We start from the raw sequence: 24,706 nt of genomic DNA, 5'->3' as shown, positions 1-24,706 counted from the left end.
GACCTCCCTTAGGGCTTCTGAAGACAATACTGCCTGTGGGTAAATTCTAAGCAGGTCATCTGAATATTTACAGACACTGAATATTTACAGATAGGGCTGAGTCAGGAAGTTCGGCCATCCAGTAGGACGACCTGTGACCTGGTAAGAGCTTCAAAGCCATCCGCTGCGTGTTTACATGGTAGCAGCTGGTACAACTGGAATAGCTTGGAAGTTCCAGCTCAGTCACTGACTGCCTGAACTGGAGTAGGTCACTTCACTTTTTTGATCCTTAGTGTCATTACAAAATTGGGTGAAATAGGGTAAGCACCCCAGCCCTGTCACCTCACAGGCTTCAAGGGCTTTCTGAGCTTCAGTTTCTCCATCTGTCTATAACATTCTTGGAAGCACAGAGGAAAAAGGACAGGGAAACGCCGCACAATGCAGAAGGCTATACAAAAGGGGACTGTCGTATACACACAAAAGACCTGAAGAGACCTAAAAAGCTTTCGAGCGTGTTTTTCCTCCTGGCTCACAACGTGTAACTTAAGACCACTTTTTAAGAAGAGTCTAATACTGTTCTGGGCTTGGGGTTAGCAGGGCTCTTAACGAAGAAATCCTCAGAAGGGCGAAAATCCCGACTCCTAGCTGGAGAAGAGGCGTGGGACAGTCCCAGGCCCCCGCCCGCGGACCCGGCGGCGGCGATCGCCCACCCCAGCGAACCAGCCGGGATCTGGAGACCTCGCGGGGCGAGGACGAGGCGTGGCCTGTGAGGCCCGCCCCTCGCGATGCCCCGCCCCGTCGCGCCCGCGCCTGCGCCGTGCGCACCATCGGCCTCAAGGCCCCCCGGCGGGAGGTAAGGGACTCTCCGGGCCGCCGCTGGGGCCTCAGGCTCAGGCGGGCGCGGTGGTCCGGACTCCAGAGGCGCCCCCAAGCGGGGCCTCGGCTCGAACGTGCGAGTGACGAGGAGGCTCCTCCGGGCTCGGAAGAAGCCGCGGAGCCTCACCGGGTTTCGTTTTTGGAAGAGCGGCTTCCCGCGGGCTCAGGGAAGCCGCGCACCGGGCCGGCTGGGTGGGCTCCCGGTGGCGGGGTGGGAAAGTTTCCGGCGCCCGCCGGCCCGCGACGCACTTGGGCCCCAAGTCGTCAGGGCTGCCGGCGTCTCGGTTCCCGGACGGGCCCCGTATACGTTCACTCGTGGGGGCGCTTGGGGGTGTGTGGCCCAGGGGCGCCGTGGGTGACTCCTGCGACGGTGACACGACGCTCGGGGGTCGGAGACTCCTGCCGGCCAGGCCGCGAGGTGGTTCCAGAAGGTCCCCATGGAACTCCCGGGCCTTTCATGGACGTGGGATTTGAGGCTCAGAGAGGAGACCCTCGGAGGGGGCGGGGCGGGGGCGCGGAGGCGGGGCAAGCGCCTTGGCTTTCCCTCCAAACTCAGTTTCCCTTCTGGCAGCCAGACAGGGCGACAAGCCCGAGGAAGTCGGGCGCCCCCAAATGCTCACAGTAGGCTGGTGGAAGGTGTTAATCACTTTTGGAGAGTATATGGCCAGCGATTTGGGACTTCCCTGGGAAATGGGGCTTTTCACTTGAAAAATAGCCCCATAAGTGATTTGGTTAACCTCTCATACCTTTTTCCTCATTGGAAACTTGAGTATTATGGTCCTCATTTCGTAGTAGTTGTGCGCACTAGATGAAGTCTGTGAAACATCTGGCACAGACCTTGCTGCAAAGATTAGTGCAGAGGATATGACTGAAGTACTTTGACGTCTGTATGTTTTCCTTGTCTTACGTGAAACATCAAGTCTTAAACGTTTTAGTTCGAAATAACTTTGATTACAGATAAGTTGCAAAAATATTAGAGTTCTGTACAACATCTCTTAATGTTAACACCTTCCGTAATTAACCATAGTACAATTATCAAAACCAAGACGTTAGCAATTATACAGTACTACTGACTAAACTACTGACCTCTTTAGATTTCACCGTTTTATTCACTAATGGCCCTTTTCTATTCCAAGATCCAATCTAGGATGCCACAGTGCATCTAGTTGTTAGGTCTTTTTATTCTCCAGTCTTGTCTCCAATCCTGTCTTTTCCTGTCTTTCTTTTGAAGAGTCCTGGTCACTATTTTGTAGAGTGTAGAGTAATTAAAACCTCAATCGGGGTTTTAATTAATGCTTTCTTATTATTATATTAAGGTTATGGATTATTGGCAAGAACACCCAGAAATGAATATACCCTTCTCAGTTCATTGTGTCAGGAGGTATCTGATAAGACTTATTGCTTGTGATAATGTTAATTTGACCACTGGGTTCAGGTGGTATCTGCTGGGATGGTCCAATGTAAAGTTACTATTTTTTCCTTTGTAATTAATTGTATCTTGAGGGAGAACTTCTTTGTTTAGTCTGGATACTTAGTTTTTGGCTTCTTTTGTGTGTGTATTTTCTTTTTAGCATTTTTTTCTTTATTTTTAAAGGAGCTTTAAATTACATATATGTTACATTGAAAATATAGGGTATTCCCAAATACCGCACCCCTCTGTCCCTTACACTTTCCCCATTAACATCTTTCATTAGTGTGGTACATTTGAGGCAGGATTTTTAAGCTATGCAGATACGCTGTTTCTTCTCAAGCTTTTGCCAGCGATGTTTAGCATTCATTGGTGGATCTTGCCTTCAGTAGTTATTACTGTGATGTTCTAATCATGGTTTGCTATTTACCTCATTCCTTTGTCATTTATTAATGGGAGATCTATAAAGAAGAGCTATTCTTATTGTCCATTTATTTATTCATTCTTTCAGTTATTTATTTATATCAGTTTGAACTCAGATATTTATTTCTTTGTTGGTTATAATCCTGTACTTTTGTTATTAGTGTCTCATATTATTCCAGTTTTGACCATTGGGAGTTTATATTCACATTTTCCCTGAAATAAACCACTTCTCCAAGGACCTGTGGTTGGAGAATGGTATTTAGAAAACAAGATCTGGATGCTAAGTGTGCTCATTGTTACTAGGTTGTCACTGCTTTTAGGACCTCACAGAGGACAGCTAGAAAATATGTGCATATGTAACTAACCCATGCATACACAAAAATCTATATTTATTTCTACAATTATCTATCTGCATATATGTTTTTTATAAAACATAAATTCATCCTGCTACCTCTGGTTCTAATCTTATACTACAAAGTTTATTCTAGTCTTCCCTTTATGTGTAACTTTTCACTAAAGTGAGAAATCTAGTCTCATTTTCTACAAAATATATCCTTTTTTGTTTAGTCCAGAATTGCTAACCCATACCCTGTGAGAAACAAATTTATTAACTGGAGTATAGTAGTTTTATGCAGTTCTTTTGGTCTTTGCGGTATCTAGTTAAAATACTGTTTCCCAGAGTTACATTGCTTTAATTATTTTCTTCCCGTCTCTTTTCAATGTGTTTATGCTATTCATTTAGGTTAAAATTTTAAAAATATAATTTGTATTCCATTGTGGGTTTTCCCCATATTATGTTTTTAATTTTAAATTTATATACCAGTAAAATTCACTCTGTGGTATATGGTTCTATATGGATTTTGACAGAATTCATATAGCTGTGTATCCATCACCAGTCATTCAGAACAATTCAGTCACCCAAAATATTCAGTTACACTTTTTAAAAAATTTAATATTAAAAGTATTGTAACAACTTGGCACAACTTTGGGAAAATAGGCATTTTTGTATATTTTGTCTTTTTTAATAGGCATTTTTTACATGGTTGTGATCTTCATGGAAATGCATTTTTAATCCTTCTGTTTTGATTATATCAGAAATACATCCTAATTTTCTGACTAAAAAGTCAAGAAATGCAGAAATGCACTTTGACTCATCATTCAATCACACTTTTAAACCACATTTTGTTGTATTGAATTAGGACCTTCCATACCAGCTTACAAACATTATTTTACCATTTTATGATCACAGCCACTGCTAGACAACTTTTTAATAACACCACTGTCTATGTAGTTATTAGAATGTTATCTTGTTATCTTAGTTTTACACAGGCATTTTATTCTAATTTTATAAATGTAGAAAATGGGGGGGGGAGGAGAAAAAAGAAATACTGGCTAAGAAACCAAGAGTTAGTATAGTCTTCTTGGAAGGTTCTTAGAGCAGAATATTTTCCCTGAGAGGTGACCTCTGTTAGTCAGCCAGAGGAGTGCTGATGCAAAGTACCAGATCTCTGTTGACTTTATAAAGGGTATTTATTTGGGGTAGAAGCTTACAGTCACAAGGCCATATAGCGTAAGTTACTTCTCTCACCAAAGTATTTTGCCATGTGTTGGAGCAAGATGGCTGCTGGTCTCTGAGAGGGTTCAGCCTTCCTCTTTCTCCTAAGGCTCAGTGGTCCAGCTCCTTCCAGTCTCTGCTTTAGGCTGGCATAAGGCTTTGTCTCTCTCCCATGGCTCATTTCTCTCCAGGCTCAGCTGCCCTGTTCTCTCCACAAGGCCAGCTGTAGATAATCAGGCTCTCTCACTTCTCGGGGCCTCTGCCATGTCTATGTAGCCATCTCTATTCCTCTCTGTTCTTCCTCTGTATGTTTACTTTCCAGGGCTCCAGCAGCAAAAACTCCAAACTCTCTTCTCTGCTGTTGTTTTCTCTGTGAGTCCCTGCCCCCTTGGTCTACTGGTATGGCCCAATCAAAGCCCTAATCATAATTTAGTTAAGTAAAAGTGAAACCTCTGAAGTTAATACAATCTAATATGCCCAGAGGAACAGACCAGTTTACAAACACCAGATAATATCTATTTTTAGAATTCATAAACAATGCCAAACTGCTATATGTCCCTTGTTGGGATATCAGGTTTTCCTGGTGCACAGAAAGCTGAGGAGCAGAGTCAGACATAAAAATTCTGGAAATATCATTTTTGAAACTCAAAAAACAGAAAGCTATTACAAGGGAACTGGAAACAAGCCAGAAATTCAGTTATTGTGTAGTGGAAAGGAAGGCAGAATTGTTTGAGTTGCATTTCAAATGGTAGAGGGTAGGTAAAGAATATCCAGAAATAGGGAACAGCATTGCAAAGCCAGAAGCAGAGATTGGGATATAGTAGATGGGTAGATAGAGTGGATCTAATAATGAAGGTTATATTTTCTCATTCAGATAATAGGGAATACTAGAGGATTTTGTTCAGAGGTGTAGCATGTCACAATGATGTTTTAGATATTTTGACTGGTGATAGTCTTTGGGAAAAACTGGAGAGGAGAAAGAGCCTAAAGGCAGACCAGTTGGGCTCTGCTATCAGCTATTATGTGCTAAGTGTGTTATACTGTTTGACTAGAACAAAGAAGGGGGCATGTGAAGAGATATTTTAATTCAGTCAGCATCTTTGAAGCACCAAGTCTATTAAAAAACATTTTGATAGGAATGGTGATAGATGTAAGATTATCTTCCTATAATCTATAATCTGTATAGTATTAGAAAACATGAGACAGTATGATAAACTGGGGAACATTAATGTTAGAAAAATGATTGTTAAAATAAGCATATATTAGATTCTTACAAATTAATGAGAAAAAGAGTAAAACATATATGGCATGAGCAGACAATTCATGAAAGAATATGCAAATAGCTAAAAAGTCAATCCCATTAGTAATTTAAGGAATGCAAAAATACAATACAGAGACACCTTTTTTTCACCAATTGCTGTCTAAGAAGAATGATAATACAAAAATAAAACAATACTGAGACACCTCTTTTCACCCATTGAACGTCTTAGAAGAATGATAGTAACCAAGAATTGGTTGTGGTATGAGTAAATGGACATTGTTATGTATTGTGGGTGGCAGTGTAAATAGGTACAACCTTTTTTGAGACATTTGCCAATATATATCAAAGCAGTATGTATCTAAAAGCCTTTTAAAGAATGCGTCTACCAGATAATTCTATTTTAAAATATTTATTTTAAATATATAATGATAGATGGCAGTCTGTATTTATGTATAAGGAGAGTTAGAACAGTGTAGTTTTATTTTAATAGTGGAAAATTGGGAAGAAATAACCCAATAATAGATGATACATTAAATTGTGGAACATGTAGCACTCTGTGCTAAAACAAGTTGCACTGTAAAAATTATTTACATGGGGGAAGCGGATTTGGCTCAATGGATAGAACTTCCCCCTACCACCTGGGAGGTCCAGGGTTCAAACCCAGGGCCTCCTGACCCGCATGATGCGCTCCCCCACACGCAGTGCTGAGGTGTGCAAGGATTGCTGTGCCATGCAAGGGTGTCCCCGGCGTAGGGAAGCCCCACGCATAAGGAGTGCGCCCTGTAAGGAGAGCCGCCCAGCGTGAAAAAAGTGCAGCCTGCCCAGAAGTGCCGCCACACACACGGAGAGCTGACGCAGCAAGATGACACAACAAAAAGAGACACAGTTTCCCAGTGCCACTGACAAGAATACAAGTGGACACAGAAGAACACACAGCAGATGGACACAGAGTGCAGACAACTGGGGCAGGGGGCGGTAGGGAAGGGGAGAGAAATAAATAAAAAATCTTTAAAAAATTATTTACATGGAAAATAATTATAATTTAAGTAGTCTTCAAAAAACCTTTCTTCATTGATTTTGTAACAGTTAACTTTATTGTATTTGTTGTTTATTTCTATTCTGTGCCTTCTGGATTTATTTTCTCTCTTTCTAAAGTACTCCTTTTAGTAGTTCTTAAAATGAGGGACTTGGTGTTAGGCTCTCTTGGTCTTTGCATGTCTGAAAATTATTATTTTGACTTCACCTCTGAATGATGATTTACCTGAGTATGTACCAGCTCCCTCAGCCCCTTTAAGATATGGTCATTTGCTCTCTTGCTCTGATGAAAAGTTTGCTGCCAGTCTGATTGTTGTTTTAGTTAATCTGTCTTTTTTCTCTGGTTGCTTTTTAAGATTTTTTTTCTTTGTCCTTCATGTTTTGCAATTTCTCTTCCATGTGTTTAGGTAAATTTGTTTCTTATTTATCCTACTTGGGGCTTATGTTGTTTCTCAAATTGAGGTCTTATGTTTTATTGCTCATTATATTCTCTTTGAAAATTGCCTTTTTTGGGAAATGGACTTGGCCCACTGGTTAGGGTGTCCGTCTACCACATGGGAGGTCCGTGGTTCAAACCCCGGGCCTCCTTGACCCGTGTGGAGCTGGCCCATGCGCAGTGCTGATGCGCGCAAGGAGTGCCCTGCCACGCAGGGGTGTCCTCTGCGTAGGGGAGCCCCACGCGCAAGGAGTGCGCCCCGTAAGGAGAGCCGCCCAGTGCAAAAGAAAGTGCAGCCTGCCCAGGAATGGCGCCGCCCACACTTCCCGTGCTGCTGACGACAACAGAAGTGGACAAAGAAACAAGACAACAAGACGCAGCAAATAGACACAGAGAACAGACAACTGGGGGAGGGGGGAATTAAATAAATAAATAAATCTTTAAAAAAAAAAAAAAGAAAATTGCCTTTTCACCATTTCCTTTATTCTTTCCTTATGGGACTCCTATTTGATACTGAGTTTCTCATTTTCTCCTTTATGCTCCTTATCTTTTATATATTTTTCAACATTTATTACACTGTGTTGTGAGTAATGTCTTCCAATCAATACTTCTCTTTTAAGTTATGTAGTTTAATATTTAACCCATCTTTTAAGATGTTCATTTCTAGGATTGACTTTATTTATTTTCAAATTGGCCAGCCATTGTTTCATAATATTATCTACTTTTAAACATGAATTCTGTTCCTTCATTTACATCTTTGAATATTTAAAATATACTTATTTTCATTTTGTTTTTAGATTATTACCTCTAGTCCTCGCTAGGATTCCCTATATTGTTGGATCTGTGAACACAGTGGACTCTTACCCTACAAAATAATGCAAACATCCATTCACAATTTTTTATAAAGCTTCAGAGACTTCAGAGGTCTCTATGTGACCCTCAGCAAAGACACCATAACCTAATGGGATCAATGTAGTGCCCTTAAAGCTTTTTAAAATATGGGAGATGTTGCAGCTCATGAGATGGCATGAAAGTATGGTTACAACAGTGATTTTCAAGCTTGGTTGTGAAAAGGACTCCTTTATTCATATAAGACCTAAAAAGTTCTAATTTATGAAATAGATGTATATAGATTTTCTCTAGTCAAAGCAGAGCTGGGTCCTGGAGCCTGCTTACTTGCCAACCTCCCCCCTACCTCCACCCTGGCCACAAAGGCATGCCTGTGAACTAATGGAAACACTAATAGAAAACTACTGGTGACATAGGGATTTGATTATATCCTCAGGAAACTTGGGTTCTTACTCCAACTCTGCCACTGGTTATTTGTATCAAATAATAGACAATAGTAATCACTTTGTGAGAAAGAGAAGAGGCTGTTTAAAGGACATCATTGAGTAGAGGTGCATATTATGTTGTACTATATTGGAAGTACATAATTACGTAGTTATATTAGGATGACAACAGAAGTGGTGTTTGATATGAGGTAATATTTTTCTGAGCAGAGATTCTACAAATGCCATTTTTTCTTGGAGTTTTGAAGTTTGACATATTTTTTTAAGGTTTTTCAGTGTCCAAAATATATTTGGAAATGAAAACTTGGACAATATGTTCCTAGTTTTTAAGAAAGGTATATATATATACATACATATGTACATAAACAAAGGCCTGGAAAGACATATATATAAATGTGAAGAGAATTAGTTTGAGTGAGAAAATGACTGTTGATTTTATTCTCTTAGCTTTTCTATACTTTCTATGCATTCTAAAGTTGTAGAAGAGAATGTAAAGAGAAAAATGTTTTTATTTATTTTTTAAGATTTATTTTTTATTTATTTCTCTCCCTTCCCACCCCCAGTTGTCTGCTCTCTGTGTCCACTCACTGTGTCTTCTTCTGTGACCACTTCTATCCTTATCAGCAGCACCAGGATTCTGTGTTTCTTTTTGTTGCGTCATCTTGTTGTGTCAGCTCTCTGTGTGTGCGGCGCCATTCTTGGGCAGGCTACACTTTCTTTCGCGCTGGGCAGCTCTCCTTATAGGGCACACTCCTTGCGCGTGGGGTTCCCATACGCGGGGGACACCCCTGCGTGGCACACACTCCTTGCGCCCATCAGTACTGCACATGGGCCAGCTCCACACGGGTCAAGGAGGCCCGGGGTTTGAACTGCAGACCTCCCCTGTGGTAGACGGACGCCCTATCCATTGGGCCAGGTCCACTTCCTGAAAAATGTTTTTAAATAAATGATTTGATAAAAAGTGAGTCACTCAGGTTCAGTATTGAATACCTATTTGAAATAAATTGTAAAGTTACTTTATTGTTGGCTTTTAAAAATAATTGAAACTGATCAAAAAACATTCTGAATGAAATATTTCTCTTAAAGGTTTTTTACTTCATGTGTGGAGAAGACAAATTTTGCAAGTAGAAGTTACACGACATTTTTAGGATGTCTGAAGATGAAGAAAAAGTGAAATTACGTCGCCTAGAACCAGCTATCCAGAAATTTGTTAAGATAGTAATCCCAACTGACCTGGAAAGGTTAAGAAAGCACCAGATAAATATTGAGAAGGTGAGCTTTTTCGTTTTCCACCACAAGAAGCAGTTGCATAGCCTGATTTGTATTTGTTGTGCATTTCAGTCAGCTTTCAAGTGCTAGATAAGAGACTTTTTTCTAAAATACCTAGCTTCTATTGATTTAGCAATATTCAATTTTTTTTCATCTGGTTCTGCAAATACATCTCTTATATATTCCTTTTTAGGAAGGGATATTGAGACAGAGTCTTTATCTTTTTAATTGTACGTACTGATCTGTCAAAGGGATGCCAATGCAAAGTACCCAAAATCTGTTGACTTTTATAAAGGGTATTTATTTGTGGTAAAAGCTTACAGTGCCAAGGCCATGGAAAGTCCAACTGAAAGGTACCATAAGAGGTACTTTCTCGCAAAAGTCAGTAGCCACGTGTTGAAGCAGGATAGCAGGGGATCTCTGCCAGGTTTCAGCCTTCCCCTCTGAGCTCCCTATATCAGTCTCAGCTAATGGTCCATCTCCCCTGGGGCTTTAGCTGCTTAAACCTTCTCCTTTTTGTCACACAGAAATATCAAAATGACAGAGATCTCCTCTGTGTGTCTTTTGTTTTATATCAGACCCACCAAGGGGGTGGGGACTCAGCCTGAGTCACACCGTTTTCAAGTGGTCGAATCAAAGAAAGCCCTCGAAGCAATCCTAACAGGTAATCTAATCTAGGGCCTCTCAGCTGAATCCAATACAATCAAAGGGAATTACAGCCAGAGGAATAGGTTAGTTTACAAAGATAATCTTATTCTTTGAGATTCATAAATAATCTCAAATTGTCACAATATGTTAGGCAACTGATAATTAAAAATAGACTATTTGTACTGCACTGTAATGTGAATGTGTGAAAGTGTGAGCAAGGGACCTGGCTTAATTTCATTTACTCCATAGCAAGTTTTCTGAGCTTTGAGAATGTATCCAGCAGTAACTCCTGCCCTCTTCAGGCGCACATATATTAAATAAGTGAATCAATTTGTGCTATGTGAGAGAATTTCCTTTCTTCACTACTTCCCTTTGAGGAAAGTCCAAATTTGAGAAATATTGCCTAGAGTCAGTTGAGGAGGTAAGTAAAGGAAGACCTGTCTTGGGGGCCATGTTAGACGTTGCATAGAGCCTAGACTGGCCAGGGACTGAAGGAGTGGCTGTGGCATTTATGGGAACATCAGGTGGAGTGAGCCTTGATTTGGCAAGGTATATATTGTCTTATTTGCTGTGGGAGAGGTCAGTAACATTTGTTCCTTCAAAAGAACCTCCACCCAATATAATTTGTAAGCTGTGTGGTTGTCCATTGATTTGTGTGTGTGTGTGTGTGTGAAGGGGGCTGTTGTCCTTAAGCTTTTTAACTGAGTAGCTTGTATAAGTAAGATAAGAGCAGCTTTTCCCCCCAGAGATACCATCTATCTCCCTAGTAGTTTAGTCCTTTTAAAAAGTATCGAAAATAAATGCCAAGAATGTTATAAATGCCAAGAAAGTTAAGATAGAAATTTCAGTACAAATATGACAGTGTCTGTAGAGCAGGATTAGTATTTGTCATCCTTTGATTTCCCTCTTTACCCAGAAGCAATAATTCTGTGACTTTTAAGGATGGAGAAAGAGTTGTCTGGCAACTGGTTGTGTATTCTTATCATGAATGGGAAAAAAGTGAATGGTTCTGTGCTTTGCTTAATGAGAGGGCTGGTTCTCTTATTAGCACTATAACAATATAAAAATGAATTGTTTTCTTCTGATTGGTCTTCTCAGGACAGGAGGTTTGATACAGTGTGTTTCAAAGTTCTAAGCTCACACTGAAGTGTTCAGTTACAAAGATAACAAGATTTTGGCAGATGAATTGATTTTGAAAGGCAGAAGCTGGTGAAATGTGGTTTGTTAAGGTCATTCTTTCCTTTATTGTCCTATTTTACCTTTGAGGTTTCCTGTCTTAGATTTCCCTTTTCTTGTTTTTATTCTAAACAATAATGCCTAATTACCTGGGATCCAAGCCACATGTACCACCCAGTGCTCCTCAGTGGAGAAGCCAGAACCCGGGGAGAAAGTGGGGGAAGGGGCAGAGATAGGACAGGGTCTATTGCAGATTTGATTAGGTGTGTCAGACTTCATAAGGAAATTATTTCAGAGTTATATTGATCCCTCTCTGCCTGACTATTTTTCTTTTAGCATTGTGTAACTTTTGCTTATTGCAAAATTTTTAGCCAAATATCAGAAGAATTATAGTTTATAATGTAGGTAGTATTATCTTAAGCCAAGCACTTTAAATTCATATTGACCAATGTTTTATTCCATATCTCAGATTATTCTACTTCTCTAGGATTTCTAATTTAATTATCACAGTGGCTTTTTATCTGTATAAGATTGAATAGCATATTTAAAAAGTACATTATAACAGTATAAAAACATTTTAAAGCTGCAGTATTCACTGAACAGAAGAGTTAAGAACTAAATTTGGACTCCAGGTGTCTGACAGTGCCTTACTTTCAAAAAGGCATATTCTTCCCGGGGGAAGGGTGTAGAAAGATAAAATATTTATTATGTTGGCCATCAGTCATCCAATATGAATTTAAAAGAAGAAAGTCAGACTGAAGGGAAATTGAAGGTAAGCCTTAGGGGAGTGATTCGGCAACATCAGAAAACAATGGAGCAGTGTGCTGTGGACACCTGGACCTGTATTCCATAGGTCCTTCAGCATTACATTTTCTTACACATGATAGACTTGATTAGAATGTAATCCTAAAATGTGAAGTGTTAGCACTCAAGCTTTCCTGGCAAGTATGAGATAGATGGCCTTAAGAGTAGTTGATATGAATGACAAGATAGTAAGGCTGGACCATACTTTTCTTTGTTTCATGTTATAGGGGTTTTGGAGAAAACTTAGTGAAGCACATACTGTATTAGTTAGTATATAGTTAAAGTGCAAGTGACAGAAAATCCCAAAATAGTATATTAAATAAATAAAAGTTTTTTGTTTTGTTTTTGTTTTTAATCTCTCATAGTAATAGAGACAGCCCTGGGCTGCAGTGAGACCCAAGCTCTTTTTATCTTCTACAAGCCTCAAGTTTCTATTTTGTGTGTAAGATGGCTGCTCCAGCACCAGCTTTCATATCAACATTCCAACTAAGATAGAATAACAGAACTGTACTTTTTCTAACTATATTCTCCATTTTCTTCTCAATGCTCTCTTTTTTCCTTTAAAGAGAATCCTGTTCTTGTTTCATGAATGCAGTATTACCTCATCTCATGATGGTATTTTTCAAAAGTGTTCTTCTGCTTCCTTGTCTTTATTTTCCTTGAGTCACCCCCCTTTTTTTTTTCCTTTTCTTCCTCCCTCCCTTCCTTCCTCTTTCATCATTCATTTGTTCATTCATCTCAGCCTATGGATGGGCTTTCCTTGACTGCCTATTGCTGTTTAAGAGTGCTAATTGGCAGGTGTGTGTGTGTATGTAGTTGTGTGGCAGAGTAGTAGTAGTAGTCGGTGCCTTGTTGCTTGGAGTGTGAACAGGTAATGATCTATTTAAATGGGAACCGCTGGATCATGTAGGTCTTAGCTCTTCAGTTTCCAGAGCGAGCGATCCTGCAGTCTCCTACCTGCTAGGGTGTGTTTATTGTGTCAGAGGTGGTGGTTATGATGGCGGTGGAGATGGGGAGGGTGGGGGGTTATAGTATAAATTTTGTAACCAGCCCTCTCAGCAGCAGAAGGAAGGTAGGCAGGAAGGAGGGTAGGCTCATCCACCATTCAGAAATTCCTTTTTGGACTTAGTCTTCCCTGACGTAGTTCATCCCTGCCCTCAGCTGTCGTGGTGTCCAGGAGTCCCGAGCTTCTCTCGTTCGGCCTCTCGAGAGGCTGCTTTCTGGTGTACTGTCTTCCATCGGGGTAGGGGCAGGGTAGTTGCTTGGGTTGGGTAAGTGGTGAGGGGTTCTGGTAGGCCACCGGTTGCTATTATAAATTTTCAGCGCATCCCCCTGCTTTTAGCCAGCTGTATGCTCCTACATGGGTGCCTGGTACCTGCTGCCTCTGGTCTGTGGGCCTTTCTGGTTTAGTGCTTCCCCTGCTGACTTGCTTCTCATTGCCATTCTCCCCACCACTCACAGTGTTTCAGCTTTTTCTGATCTTTGAGGTCAGTTGCAATATGTTCATACTCTTTCCAGTTTCCAATATTTTGATAAAATTTCTTGTAAATGATGTCTTCTGTTCTAGTCTATTTTTGCTAGTCTATACCTATTAAAGTTCTGTATTGTCATTTTAGTAGAATTTTAGAAAGGAGTAGAGGTAAATGTTTGTGTTCAATCTGCCAAGTCTAATGAGAAGGACTTTGTTTTTCACAGGAAATAAATATATGCTAGCTTTTCAAAAGTATTTATTGTTGTTTGCTGTTTATTGTTTTTTTAGCACTGAGAAATGTATAAAAGGTAAGTTCCAACCCTCAAGAAGGTTACATTCCTATTGAGGAAATAAGTTAGGAAATATGTAGGGAATGATAAAAGGCAACATAACTAGGTATGAAAATGAGTGGATGGACTATTCAAGCAGTGTGAAGCCTAAACTGTATAGGAAAAATTAGACTTAATTAGCATTGTTTGATTTATTTGTTCTTATTTACTTGTTTTTTAACGTGATTAATATCAAAAGTCTTTGCCATTTCTCCTTTTAGTCTGACTGTTCATTTTAATCTTTTAATTGCATGCCTCCACCCCTTCCTTTTTGCTGACAGAACCTCATTTTAGTTTGCCTCCTCTGCGATGTAGGATAGGTGAGCCTCAGCCCAGGTGGTGAATGACGGTGGGTCTAATGAATATGGTAATTCCATTCTGCTTGGTGTTTGGTTAGCAATGACCAATACATACATCTGATAGTTCTGGCCAATGAAATCTGAAGGAAAGCTTGTTTGGAGTATGAGCTTCTGGGAAAGGTTTTCAGTGCAATAAAGGTAAACAAGGCAAGGAACAGTGCCACTTCTGCTTGGTCTTTTGTGTCTCCCTGTCATGTTTGGAACTGTAGCCAGTTCTCCTGCAGCCATTAGGATACAAGTCTGAGGACAAAGACCCCCTGTTCAAGAAAGTAAACAGAAAACTAGAAACTGGGAACTTGATGTCCTGATAAGCTTCTGAATGAAACCACTCTGGAATTATCACCCTACTTCTAGACTGCTCATGTGAGATAATAAATGTTCTTCTTATTAAAACCTTTTGTAATTTGGAGTTTTCTGTTCTTTCTAAACCAAAACATCCTAATTAGTTCAAGTTACAGCACTGCTTTCACCTATCTCTCTGTTGCCACTGTGCAAATAAACATTAGAGAAGCAACATTTTGTGAAAACAGTACAGTTTGGGAATACTTGTCCATGGTCCTAATTTAATTTTTAAGGGGTTATTACTTGTCATTTATTTATTTTTTCACATATTTTAAAATCTACTTTAAGGTTTTTTCTCCTCTCCCAATATTTGGAATAGTAGTCTTTCATAGGATTACTTAATTTAGGTATAAAATTATGTAGCAAGCAGTAGAAGTGTGAACTCTTTTACTCCTTATTTTCCTTAGAATTTCATTGTTATAAAAGATAAGTCAGGTGGGAGGTATATGGGGACCTCATATTTTTTTAATGTAACATTTAAAAAAAAAATGGAGAGGAAAAAAAAGATAAGTCATCTAGTTTGTTCTCCACCCAAGACAGTGCTCTCTTGACAAGTGAGCAAATACTAATAGCAAAGATAGTTTTATTTGTTGAATGCTATGTCAGGGTTTATATATATATATATAATATCATTTAAAATCATGATGTAGGGAAGGTATTGTTGTCTTCAGTTTTTAGGTGGGGAGGCAGACTTAGAGTGGTTAAATTACTTGCTTAAGGTATCTTGTTAATAAATGTGTTAAACTTCTAATTTGCTTGAAGCATAATGTGCTCGTAATAAAAGTGTGTTGAATGAATGAATATATGTTTGCACGCTTAGAGCCTAATAATGCATCACTTGTTTTAGAAGCTACTTTCTGTTGCTGGCTTTTTTTAAATTGGCTTTGTAGTCAACTAAATAAAATCCTTAGGACTTTTTTTTATAGGAACTGCGCTCTTGAGCCAGATCAGACCATTCTGGTACTTGTACAATTGCTGTTTTTAAGTGCTAGGCTTTACATTTATCATTTTTACCTTTGTTCTTATGGAATTGTGATCTTTCATCTACCTTAATTATTCTTTCTAGTTTATGTTATCTGCAAATTTGACGACTATGTATTTTTTAATTTTTAAGTTACTGATGTAAATGTTGGCCAGGAAAGGGGCAGAGCACACTGGAATAATACTATCACCATTTTTCTAAGTTCTCACAAACTATTTCTAATAATCTAGTTTAGAATTTTCCCAAAAATTTACAGTAAGATCTACAGTCTTCAGTGTTCTAAATATACTTTCTTTTGTAAAAATTTGGTCAATGTTTGCTAGTCTCTAGGAGCCTTTCCAATTCTCCACAGTTCCTCACAGATAAGGAAAATGATTCTGTGATCACATTTGCAAGATCTTTTGGTTCACTGGGATGTCAGTTCTCTGAGCCTGTTGACTTGAACTCATTTGGGGTGTCTAAGTTTGCTCTTTCTTGGTTTTCATTTTCCTCTTAGTCATGTTTATTGTAGACTTTTCTATTTTGAAAATGATTTTCATCAATAAAAAAGGAAGGAGGAAAAACACACAGAGTTGCATAGTTTTGCATTCTCTTCTACATCTCTTTAACAGCCATCTCATCACTGGTCACCTTTCATCCATTGTTTTTTGTTGAAATCCCAGCTCAGTTACTCCCTCTGGAACATGCCCTAATGGAGTCCATCCCTACTCAGATATAAATATCCATCTTCATACTGTGCAGTAGACTTAAGGGCCACCCATTTAATTGTCACCATTTTGATTATTCATGAGTAAACAGCAAATGTTTGTGTTTCTAATCTATTAGGAGATTCACAGCATTCCTGGGATATATCCTTTGTGTTTATTTTAGTTTTTATATTTTTGATAATTTATTAGATACAGAGAAGTAAATCACTTTTACCTACCCTATAGGGTAAATATTCTTATTGATCTTCATAATATGAGTAATCTCAAGTTTGTGGCCTGCAGCCCTTGGGCCATCTTTTAATTTTACATGGTTTCCTGTAGATTCTTTGATATTAATATTTTCTGTGTAGACAGTCATGTCATCTGTGAAGACAAACTGTTTTCTTTTTTTCTCTACTTCCCTCCTTTCCTCTCCCCACTCCCCCTTTTTAAAAAATCTTATCACACTAGTTAGGGCCTCCAGGACAGTGTTGAATAGGAAGAGATCAGACAACCTTATCTTGTTCCCAATATTAAGGAATGTCATTTCACCAATTAGTATAATGTAAACTACAGAGTTATTTTGGCTTTTTATAGCATTTTTATTGAGATGTATCCAGATACCATAACTCTACCCAAAGTGTACAGTCACTGACTTTTAGCATATTCAAAGAGTTGCACATTCATTGCTACAGTCAATTTGAGAACATTTTTAATACTCCAAAAAGAAAAGCCCCGTACCCCTTAGCAGTCACCTCTCAATCCCTCTGTCCTTCCACAGTCATATATATAACCACTAATCTATTTCTGTCTCTACAGATTTATTTATATTTATATTTTATATAAATGGAATCATACAATTTGTAGTACTTTGTGTCTGATAACTGGAGAGTTTTTGTAGATGCTCTCTATAGCTTGAGGAGGTTAATTTCTGTTTTGTAATTTTCTGAGAGTTTTTGTAATAAATAGATACTCAGTTTTGTCAAAGGGAAATCTTTACTATTTTGCTGTTTTTGTCTATTTGTCCCATCTGTTCTTGGTTCCCTTTTTTCTTTCTTTTTCTTTGGATTAATTGAATTTTTTATGAGTCTATTTTTTCTTTTTGGGGGCATATTATCTCTTCATTTATTATTTTTATTTTTAAGTGATTGCTTATTTTTATTCCCCAGTGGTTGCTTTATATCTAAAGATGCAGAGCATATATCTTTAATTTATCACTTTTCCTCAGAAGGAAAAATAAAGAGAGAAGAGGGAAAAAAAGAACTAAGTAGGAAATTTAAAAAATGCCAGGAAAAGATAAGCGGTATAAAGAAACATTTTTTTTTTTTAAGATTTATTTTATTTATTTCTCTCCCCTTCCCCCTGCCCCCCGCCCCAGTTGTCTGTTCTCTGTGTCTATTTGCTGCATGTTCTTCTTTGTCCACTTCTGTTGTTGTCAGCAGCACGGGAATCTGTGTTTCTTTTTGTTGCGTCATCTTGTTGTGTCAGCTCTGTGTGTGTGCGGCGCCATTCCTGGGCAGGCTGAAATTTCTTTCGCACTGGGCGGCTCTCCTTAAGGAGCGCACTCCTTGCGCGTGGGGCTCCCCTATAAGGGGACACCCGGTGTGGCACAGCACTCCTTGTGCACATCAGCACTGCGCGTGGGCCAGCTCCACACGGGTCAAGGAGGCCCAAGGTTTGAACCGCGCACCTCTCATGTGGTAGACGGATGCCCTAACCACTGGGCCAAGTCCGCTTCCCTAAAGAAACATCTTAACTACTTCTGTTCCTATTCAAGTCATATATATATATGTATGTATGTGTATATATATGTGTGTGTGTGTATATATAAATAAAACTTTGCTACAATACCTGCCACCACCCAAAATGTACTCATTCATTCATAACACAGATATTAATATTTATTACACACCTACTTTATGCTCCCCAAAACATAGTCATAGGCATATGTCCATCAGTGGACACAACTCAAATCCTTAGCTTTATGGAGCTGAAAAGCTCCTGATGATCCAAACTCATCTGTGCTACTACTCTTTCTCTTTTTCTTTCTATTTTTATTAAACCATTTACTTCATTATTCTACCCCCTGATCTTGTAACAAACTCTAAGATAAAATGTGTGAAAACTCCTGGTTGGTAGAAAACCTACCTCATTATCAGAGTTCCCTGCCTAGCTTGGTCCTTTGGTTAGTGTAGTGAGTAGGAGCATAAGTTTTGGAATCAATCAATTATTGGTTCAAGTTCAGATTCCAATACTTATTTGACAAATTGGCGATAAATAGTCGGTGAATATTGGCAACTACATTTAACAAGTATTCTTTAATGCCACTGGTTGTCAGTAGAGACCTGAAGTGTTTGGCCAAAGAATTTTATATTTTATGAAGGATTTGCTTGAACCATAAGGGCCTTGAGAGCATCCCAGGTTTACGTAATGCAGTCCATACATACAATAGGTATTTAGCAAATACTGTTGAATTTGCACTTGATTTAAAAATGGAAAGAGACAGGATTCAAAAAGAGAGCCACAGAAACCAAGCAAGAAAAAATTTACAGGCTTAAGTATCACAGTTAGTATCCTACAAAATATTCAATTACATATTTGTTAACATAGAAAATTGTTCATACCATAATAATGAAAGAAACAAGTTTTAAAACAGAATGAATAGTATTCCTTTGTAATGCATAGCATATTATTTGGAAAAATACTCATCAATATGTTAACAGTAGTTGGCCCTGGGAAGTAAAACAATAGGTGATTTAATGTTTTTCCCTATATATTTTTACTGTCTTTATTGTTATTATATATGTGTAGTTTTGTGTAATTTTTAAAAGCTTAAAAGGTGGGGAAGATTTGACCTAACAGAAGTTCATGTAAAAAAGTCTAGAAGGTTTTAGTCTGTCACAAATTTTGAGAAAGCTGCCCACAAAACACAATGTGTTCTTAGGCTGCATTAATAAAAGTTATTAGATCAAGTTATAAGTTATATCCATATTTAAAATAATTGAAGACATAAATGAAACACTTGAAAACATGTAAAAAGAACAAGACTATCAGGAAAAGACAGATCTGTAGCGTCTCTTTAAACTAAGAATGGTGTGTATTTGTTGCTTTTATGAACAGGTGCCAAAACAAAAAGTTCTTCCTCTCTACTGAGCCCAATTCCATCTCCCTGTAAATTCTGACCCTTGGTTCTACTTTTGACCTTGAAGATACATATAAGTCTAATCTTTTTTTCTTATGACAAACCTAGACCAAGACAGATAAGGTTTCTTTTTTTTTTTTTTAATTTTATTTTTTGTCTTTATTTTTTTAATGTTACATTCAAAAAATATGATGTCCCCATGTACCCACCCCCCTCACCCCACTCCTCCCCCCATAACAACATCCTCCTCCATCATCATGAGACATTCATTTCATTTGGTGAATACATCTCTGAGCACCACTGCACCTCATGTTCAATGGTCCACATCATAGCCCACACTCTCCCACAGTCCACCCAGTGGGCCATGGGAGGACATACAATGTCTAGTAACTGTCCCTGCAGTACCACCCAGGACAACTCCAAACCCCGAAAACGTCCCCACATCACATCTCTTCCTCCCACTCCCTACCCCCAGCAGCCACCATGGCTACTTTCTCCACACCAATGCCACATTTTCTTCGATTACTAATCACCATAGTTCATGAATAGAATATCAGTAAGTCCACTCTAATCCATACTCTATTCCTCCATCCTGTGGACCTTAGAATGGTTGTGTCCACTCCACATCTATATCAAGAGGGGGCTTAGATTCCACATGGATACTGGATGCAGTTCTCTTGCTTTCAGTTGTAGGCACTCTTGGCTCCCTGGTGTGGTGGTTGACCTTCTACTCCATGTTAGCTGAGTGGGGTAAGTCCCCAGAGTGTAGGAGTTGCAAGTCTGTTGAGGCTCAGGGCCTGGCTGTCACATTCTTGTTGCTTCCCTATGCCGATAGATAGATTTTTTTTTCCTCCTAGGGAAAAAAACCTCTTTTTCTACGTGTATAACCCTTCATGGGTCCTAGGTTTCTATGAGAATCTAAATTCCAAGCTCCCACGTCTTTCAATCCAAAGGTTTCATCTGTTGCCCTCATGTGACACCTTGGTTATAAGACCCTGGCGTCCTGTACCCTCTGTCCCCTCCTCCTGGGCATTAGTGACTTCAGCACCAGTTCGGGTTCACTGCGCTGGCATTCAGTTACATCTTTAGTTTTGATCTGCATCTGCAGGGTTTTCCCCAGATTCTTGCGACAGCCATGCATTTAAGAGAATGCTCAGTTTCTCTTAGCCATCATTTCTAGGATGGAGGATTTCAGTTATTATACCTGCTATAGAGCCACAGAAGTCAAAGCTAGATAATTACCAAAGATTCTATAAAAAAGATTCCTGCAATAATTTGTTTATAGAACAAATATGTATTGATAACCGGCTCTGTGCCAGACCCCATGTTGTGAGTTAGAAATATAGTGGTGAGTGAAATGGACGTAGCCCCTACCCACTTGAAGCACAGAGGGCAGATGTGAACTAGTCACACGAATGTACAGTTCTTCATAACCACTTAGTTCCGTTCCAGTCATATGTTCCCAGGCTCTGATTTATCTTTGTATGCTTTCCAATTGTCTGGTGGGATAGATATATGGGTCTTGGTAAGCCCTAAAACGTAGACCAAATATCTAGTCTCTAGGTAGATCTCGAAACCTTATTATTGTTCCTCAAGTTACTTGCCATTACCAAGTCACTCTCTTTTTTTTTTTTTTTTAAGATTTATTTTATTTATTTCTCTCCATTTCCTCCCCGTTGAAGTCGCTCTCTTCTATATAGCTGGTTTGTTTAAGATTGGGTAGGGGTACGTGAGGGGTGACTTTTATGGTAACAAGAAGTAATCACCTTAGTAATGTATAATTCAGTACTTTTCCCCTCTCTTTTCTTATAGTATCAAAGGTGCAGAATCTGGGACAAGTTGCATGAAGAACATATCAATGCAGGACGTACAGTACAGGTAAGGATATTATATTATTTCCAGTAAATCAGTATGACGAAGACAGCCTTAAGAAAATTTTGTTATAATAAATATCCTGTATCTGAGTCCTTTCTCACATATTTGTAACTATTTCCTTAAGGATGCATTTCTAGTGGGAATTAACTAAATCAAATGTCACTCGTATTTATAAGGTTTTGGTTCATATTACCAAATTTTCCTCCAGACATGATATATCAAACTTAAACTCTCAAAAATTAATGCTTTCCCCCCAAACCTTTCTAACGCTAGTATTATCCATTTTTTCAAAGTTTTGCTAATTGATAGTTTAAAACATTTTTATTTAACTGTTTTAAATAATCTGGATTTTTAAAATACTGCTTTGAAGGGTGAAATTTTTTTTTGTATGTGCCTTGTAGTAATGTTTCTTTTGTGAATTACTTGTTAGTATCCCTTGCTCCTTTTGTTGTCTTTTGTTAGTACTCCTTACAATTTGAAGATAGTGATCCTCTGTCTATAACATGTGTTGTGGATATTCTTTGCAAATTATTTTTTAATTAAAAGTAAACTTTAATGATTTAAAATTAATTTTTAAAATAATGTGCATATTTACATAGTTTAAAAAGCCAAATAAAATTAAAAGGCATATAGTATCCTAACCTCTCCACCTCTGAGTCTTACTTGGAAGAAACCATTGTTAATCCTTCTAGCTGTTTTCCCTATATTTACCTCCTTATTCTAAATACTCTATTGTGTATAGACTGCTATTTCTTGATTGATCTGATTTAGGAATATTGCTTCACTTCCTGCCATGGTCAGTGGAGAGCCAGCTTATCACCTGCTCTCCCTCTTCCCTTCCCCCTATGTAAATTACATGTATTGGTTAAATTAGTAATTGATATTTCATTATTTCGATTATGAACATGTTTCCTGCTAAGCCAAATAGTGAACTTCAAACAGACCTTTGCTTTTTCTGAAGGTAATAATTCTCTCTCTCTCCTTTTTTAATGCCTGACTTCCTGTGTTTTTGCAGTTAATTTTTTCTAAATATTCTACAATTCTTCCATATGCTATCAGAAATATTTTTCGCATATTCATATACATTGGTTCAATTTTTTATACTAATGAGCTCCCTCCTCAAGCCCTTCTCCCCAGTTCCAGTCTGGGCCTGCTCTAGATTGTTGCACAGCTCTTCTTCTAGGGCTTCCCATAGCTGCTCTGCATCAGATTCCTTTTCTCCTAGATGTCATTTCTTCCTCATTTTTGGTTTACCCCATTGTTTGTTGGAGGATATTCTTTGATAGCTCTCTAAGGGGGGGTACTTTGGAGGTAAATTTTTAAGTCATTGTGTGTCTGAAAAATGCCATTATTCTCCCTTCTCAGGTGATTGCTAATTTCACTAGATATAGAATTCTAGTTGGAATTTGTTTTCAATTTTGAAGGCTTTTTGGTTTTTAGTGTTGCTCTTTAAAAAGCCGACATCATCTGATTTTCAAGTTTATATAATAGGACCTTTGGTGGGGGGGGGGAGACTTTTGCAATCTTTTCTTTCTCTCTTGTGTTCTGAAATTTGGTTTTGATGTATATTGGAGGAGAGGGCTGTCTTTTTTAATCTATTGTATTGGACTTTTTCAAGCTAAAAATTCATGTGCTTTAGTTCTGGAAATTTTTACTAAAGTGATTATTTGATCTTTCGTTCCTCTGATTTTGTCTTTACTTTTTTCCCAATCTTTTATTATAGGGTCAACAAACTGTAGGTCACAGGCCAAATGTGGCTGTCATCTGCCCTGTCTGTTACATATTGCCTTTGACTGCTTTTACACTACAATAGCAGAGATGAGTAACTGCAACAGAGATTATGGTTTGCGAAGCCTTATCTATTGAATGACTCTCTGGTCCTTTACAGGAAAAGGCTGCTGACCCTTATTCTAGGATGTTGGAATTCTTGGACTGTTTGATTTTTCTTCAATTTTATGGGAGATTTCCTCTTTAAATCTTTCTACTGAATTCTTTGTTATGCTTTCATGACTTTTAATTTCTTATTTTCTTTCCCTTTTTTTCATTAGCCTTCTGTCTGTGGATGTAATAACTTCTCCTGTCTGACGCACTAGAAAGCAGATTCCTTGTTACCTGGTGAACTTCACTTGAAGGTGTTTTGGCAAGCTGGCATTTTCCCTGGGGGGAGCCACCAAATATCAGTTTCTGGAGGTAGTTTTGACTTAGTTTTTCTAAAGAAGATTCCTTATTCTCCTCCTGGGCAGATGGGACCTTACTTTCATTTAGGTGAAAACTTCTGGACTTCCACTTTGCAGCATAGCCTTTCACCTGAATCCCTGCTGTTAGCCCTGTGCCCTGGGTTTCTGAATCTAGAGCCTGTTTCTCCAAAAACTGCATCTCTAGTCCTCTTATATTTCAAAACAGTTATTAAAGCTTCAGGGTGGTGAATAGATTGGAACAGAATGAAATGAGTGCAAGAGATCATATAAGTGGAGTTACAGAGGTCTAGGCAATAAATGTTAGTAGCTTAGAAGTAGTGGGAATGGAGAAAAACAGGTTGATTTGAGATTTAGATGAAAATTTAAACTCTCTCTGATAGGTATTAGACTGCCTGTGCACTAAATTGTAGGCCCCCAAAGAGCAAGGACCATGTTTCAGCTATTGTATATTTTATAGTGCTTTGTACCCAGCATGATTCAGTATTTATTGAATGGTATTGAGCATGTTAATGTCAATGAGATTATTATGGCTTGGATTTCTTACCATCTTCATTGCTTAATATATCATTAAAAGTTACTTATGATCTTCTTGAGATAATGGTTATGATCAGTGTTTGATTTTAAAATATATATATGTTTACATTATTGACCTCCATCTGGCACAAAAGATTTGTGTGTGCTGTTAAAATAGTGAGATCAAAAGGGCTATTAGGTGAAGGTATTTGCTTAGTTATATTCATGTATCCCCTGAATTTTGTTTATAAGCTTATTCTTAACTAGTTGTATAAGACTTACTTTTGGACATTAATTTGATGAACAGTTGTATTAGATTTTCTAGATTTATCATATTTAGGTTTTTATAGTAGGAACTATCACCTGATTTGGTATTTTTGTTTTTTAAGTTCTTTTATTTCTGTTTTTGTTCATTGCTTTTTTCCTTTATCATTTTAAAAATGTATTTGATACATAAAAAGAATGCTACATATACAAGCAAGTTATAGAGTATGTTATAAAATATAATATAATTGATACCAGTGGACCCACCACCCAAGCTCAAGACTAGAACATGACCAGTACTTGTGCTTCTCCCCATCTATCTGTCTCAGGGTCCTGGGGCACCACAACAAACTGCCATAACCTGGGTCACTTAAAACAACATG

At 38.4% G+C, this 24,706-nt stretch overlaps 1 protein-coding gene across 1 annotated transcript in view; it reads left to right on the top strand.

The window, feature by feature from the left end:
* Positions 1–738: 738 nt before the first annotated feature.
* Positions 739–24,706, top strand: part of STX17 (syntaxin 17) — a 67,967-nt gene continuing 43,999 nt past the window's right edge. Inside the window, exons 1-3 of the mRNA XM_004457491.4 lie at positions 739–832; positions 9,352–9,537; positions 21,286–21,351. Coding sequence (XP_004457548.1) covers positions 9,415–9,537; positions 21,286–21,351 — 189 coding nt within the window. The 5' untranslated portion in view covers positions 739–832; positions 9,352–9,414. The remainder of the gene's footprint in view (positions 833–9,351; positions 9,538–21,285; positions 21,352–24,706) is intronic.

Source organism: Dasypus novemcinctus, chromosome 8 (assembly GCF_030445035.2).
Source record: "Dasypus novemcinctus isolate mDasNov1 chromosome 8, mDasNov1.1.hap2, whole genome shotgun sequence".
NCBI classification, from domain to species: domain Eukaryota; kingdom Metazoa; phylum Chordata; class Mammalia; order Cingulata; family Dasypodidae; genus Dasypus; species Dasypus novemcinctus.
The sequence above is the reverse complement of the archived record's forward strand: the minus strand, read 5'-3'. Positions and strand labels throughout refer to the sequence as shown.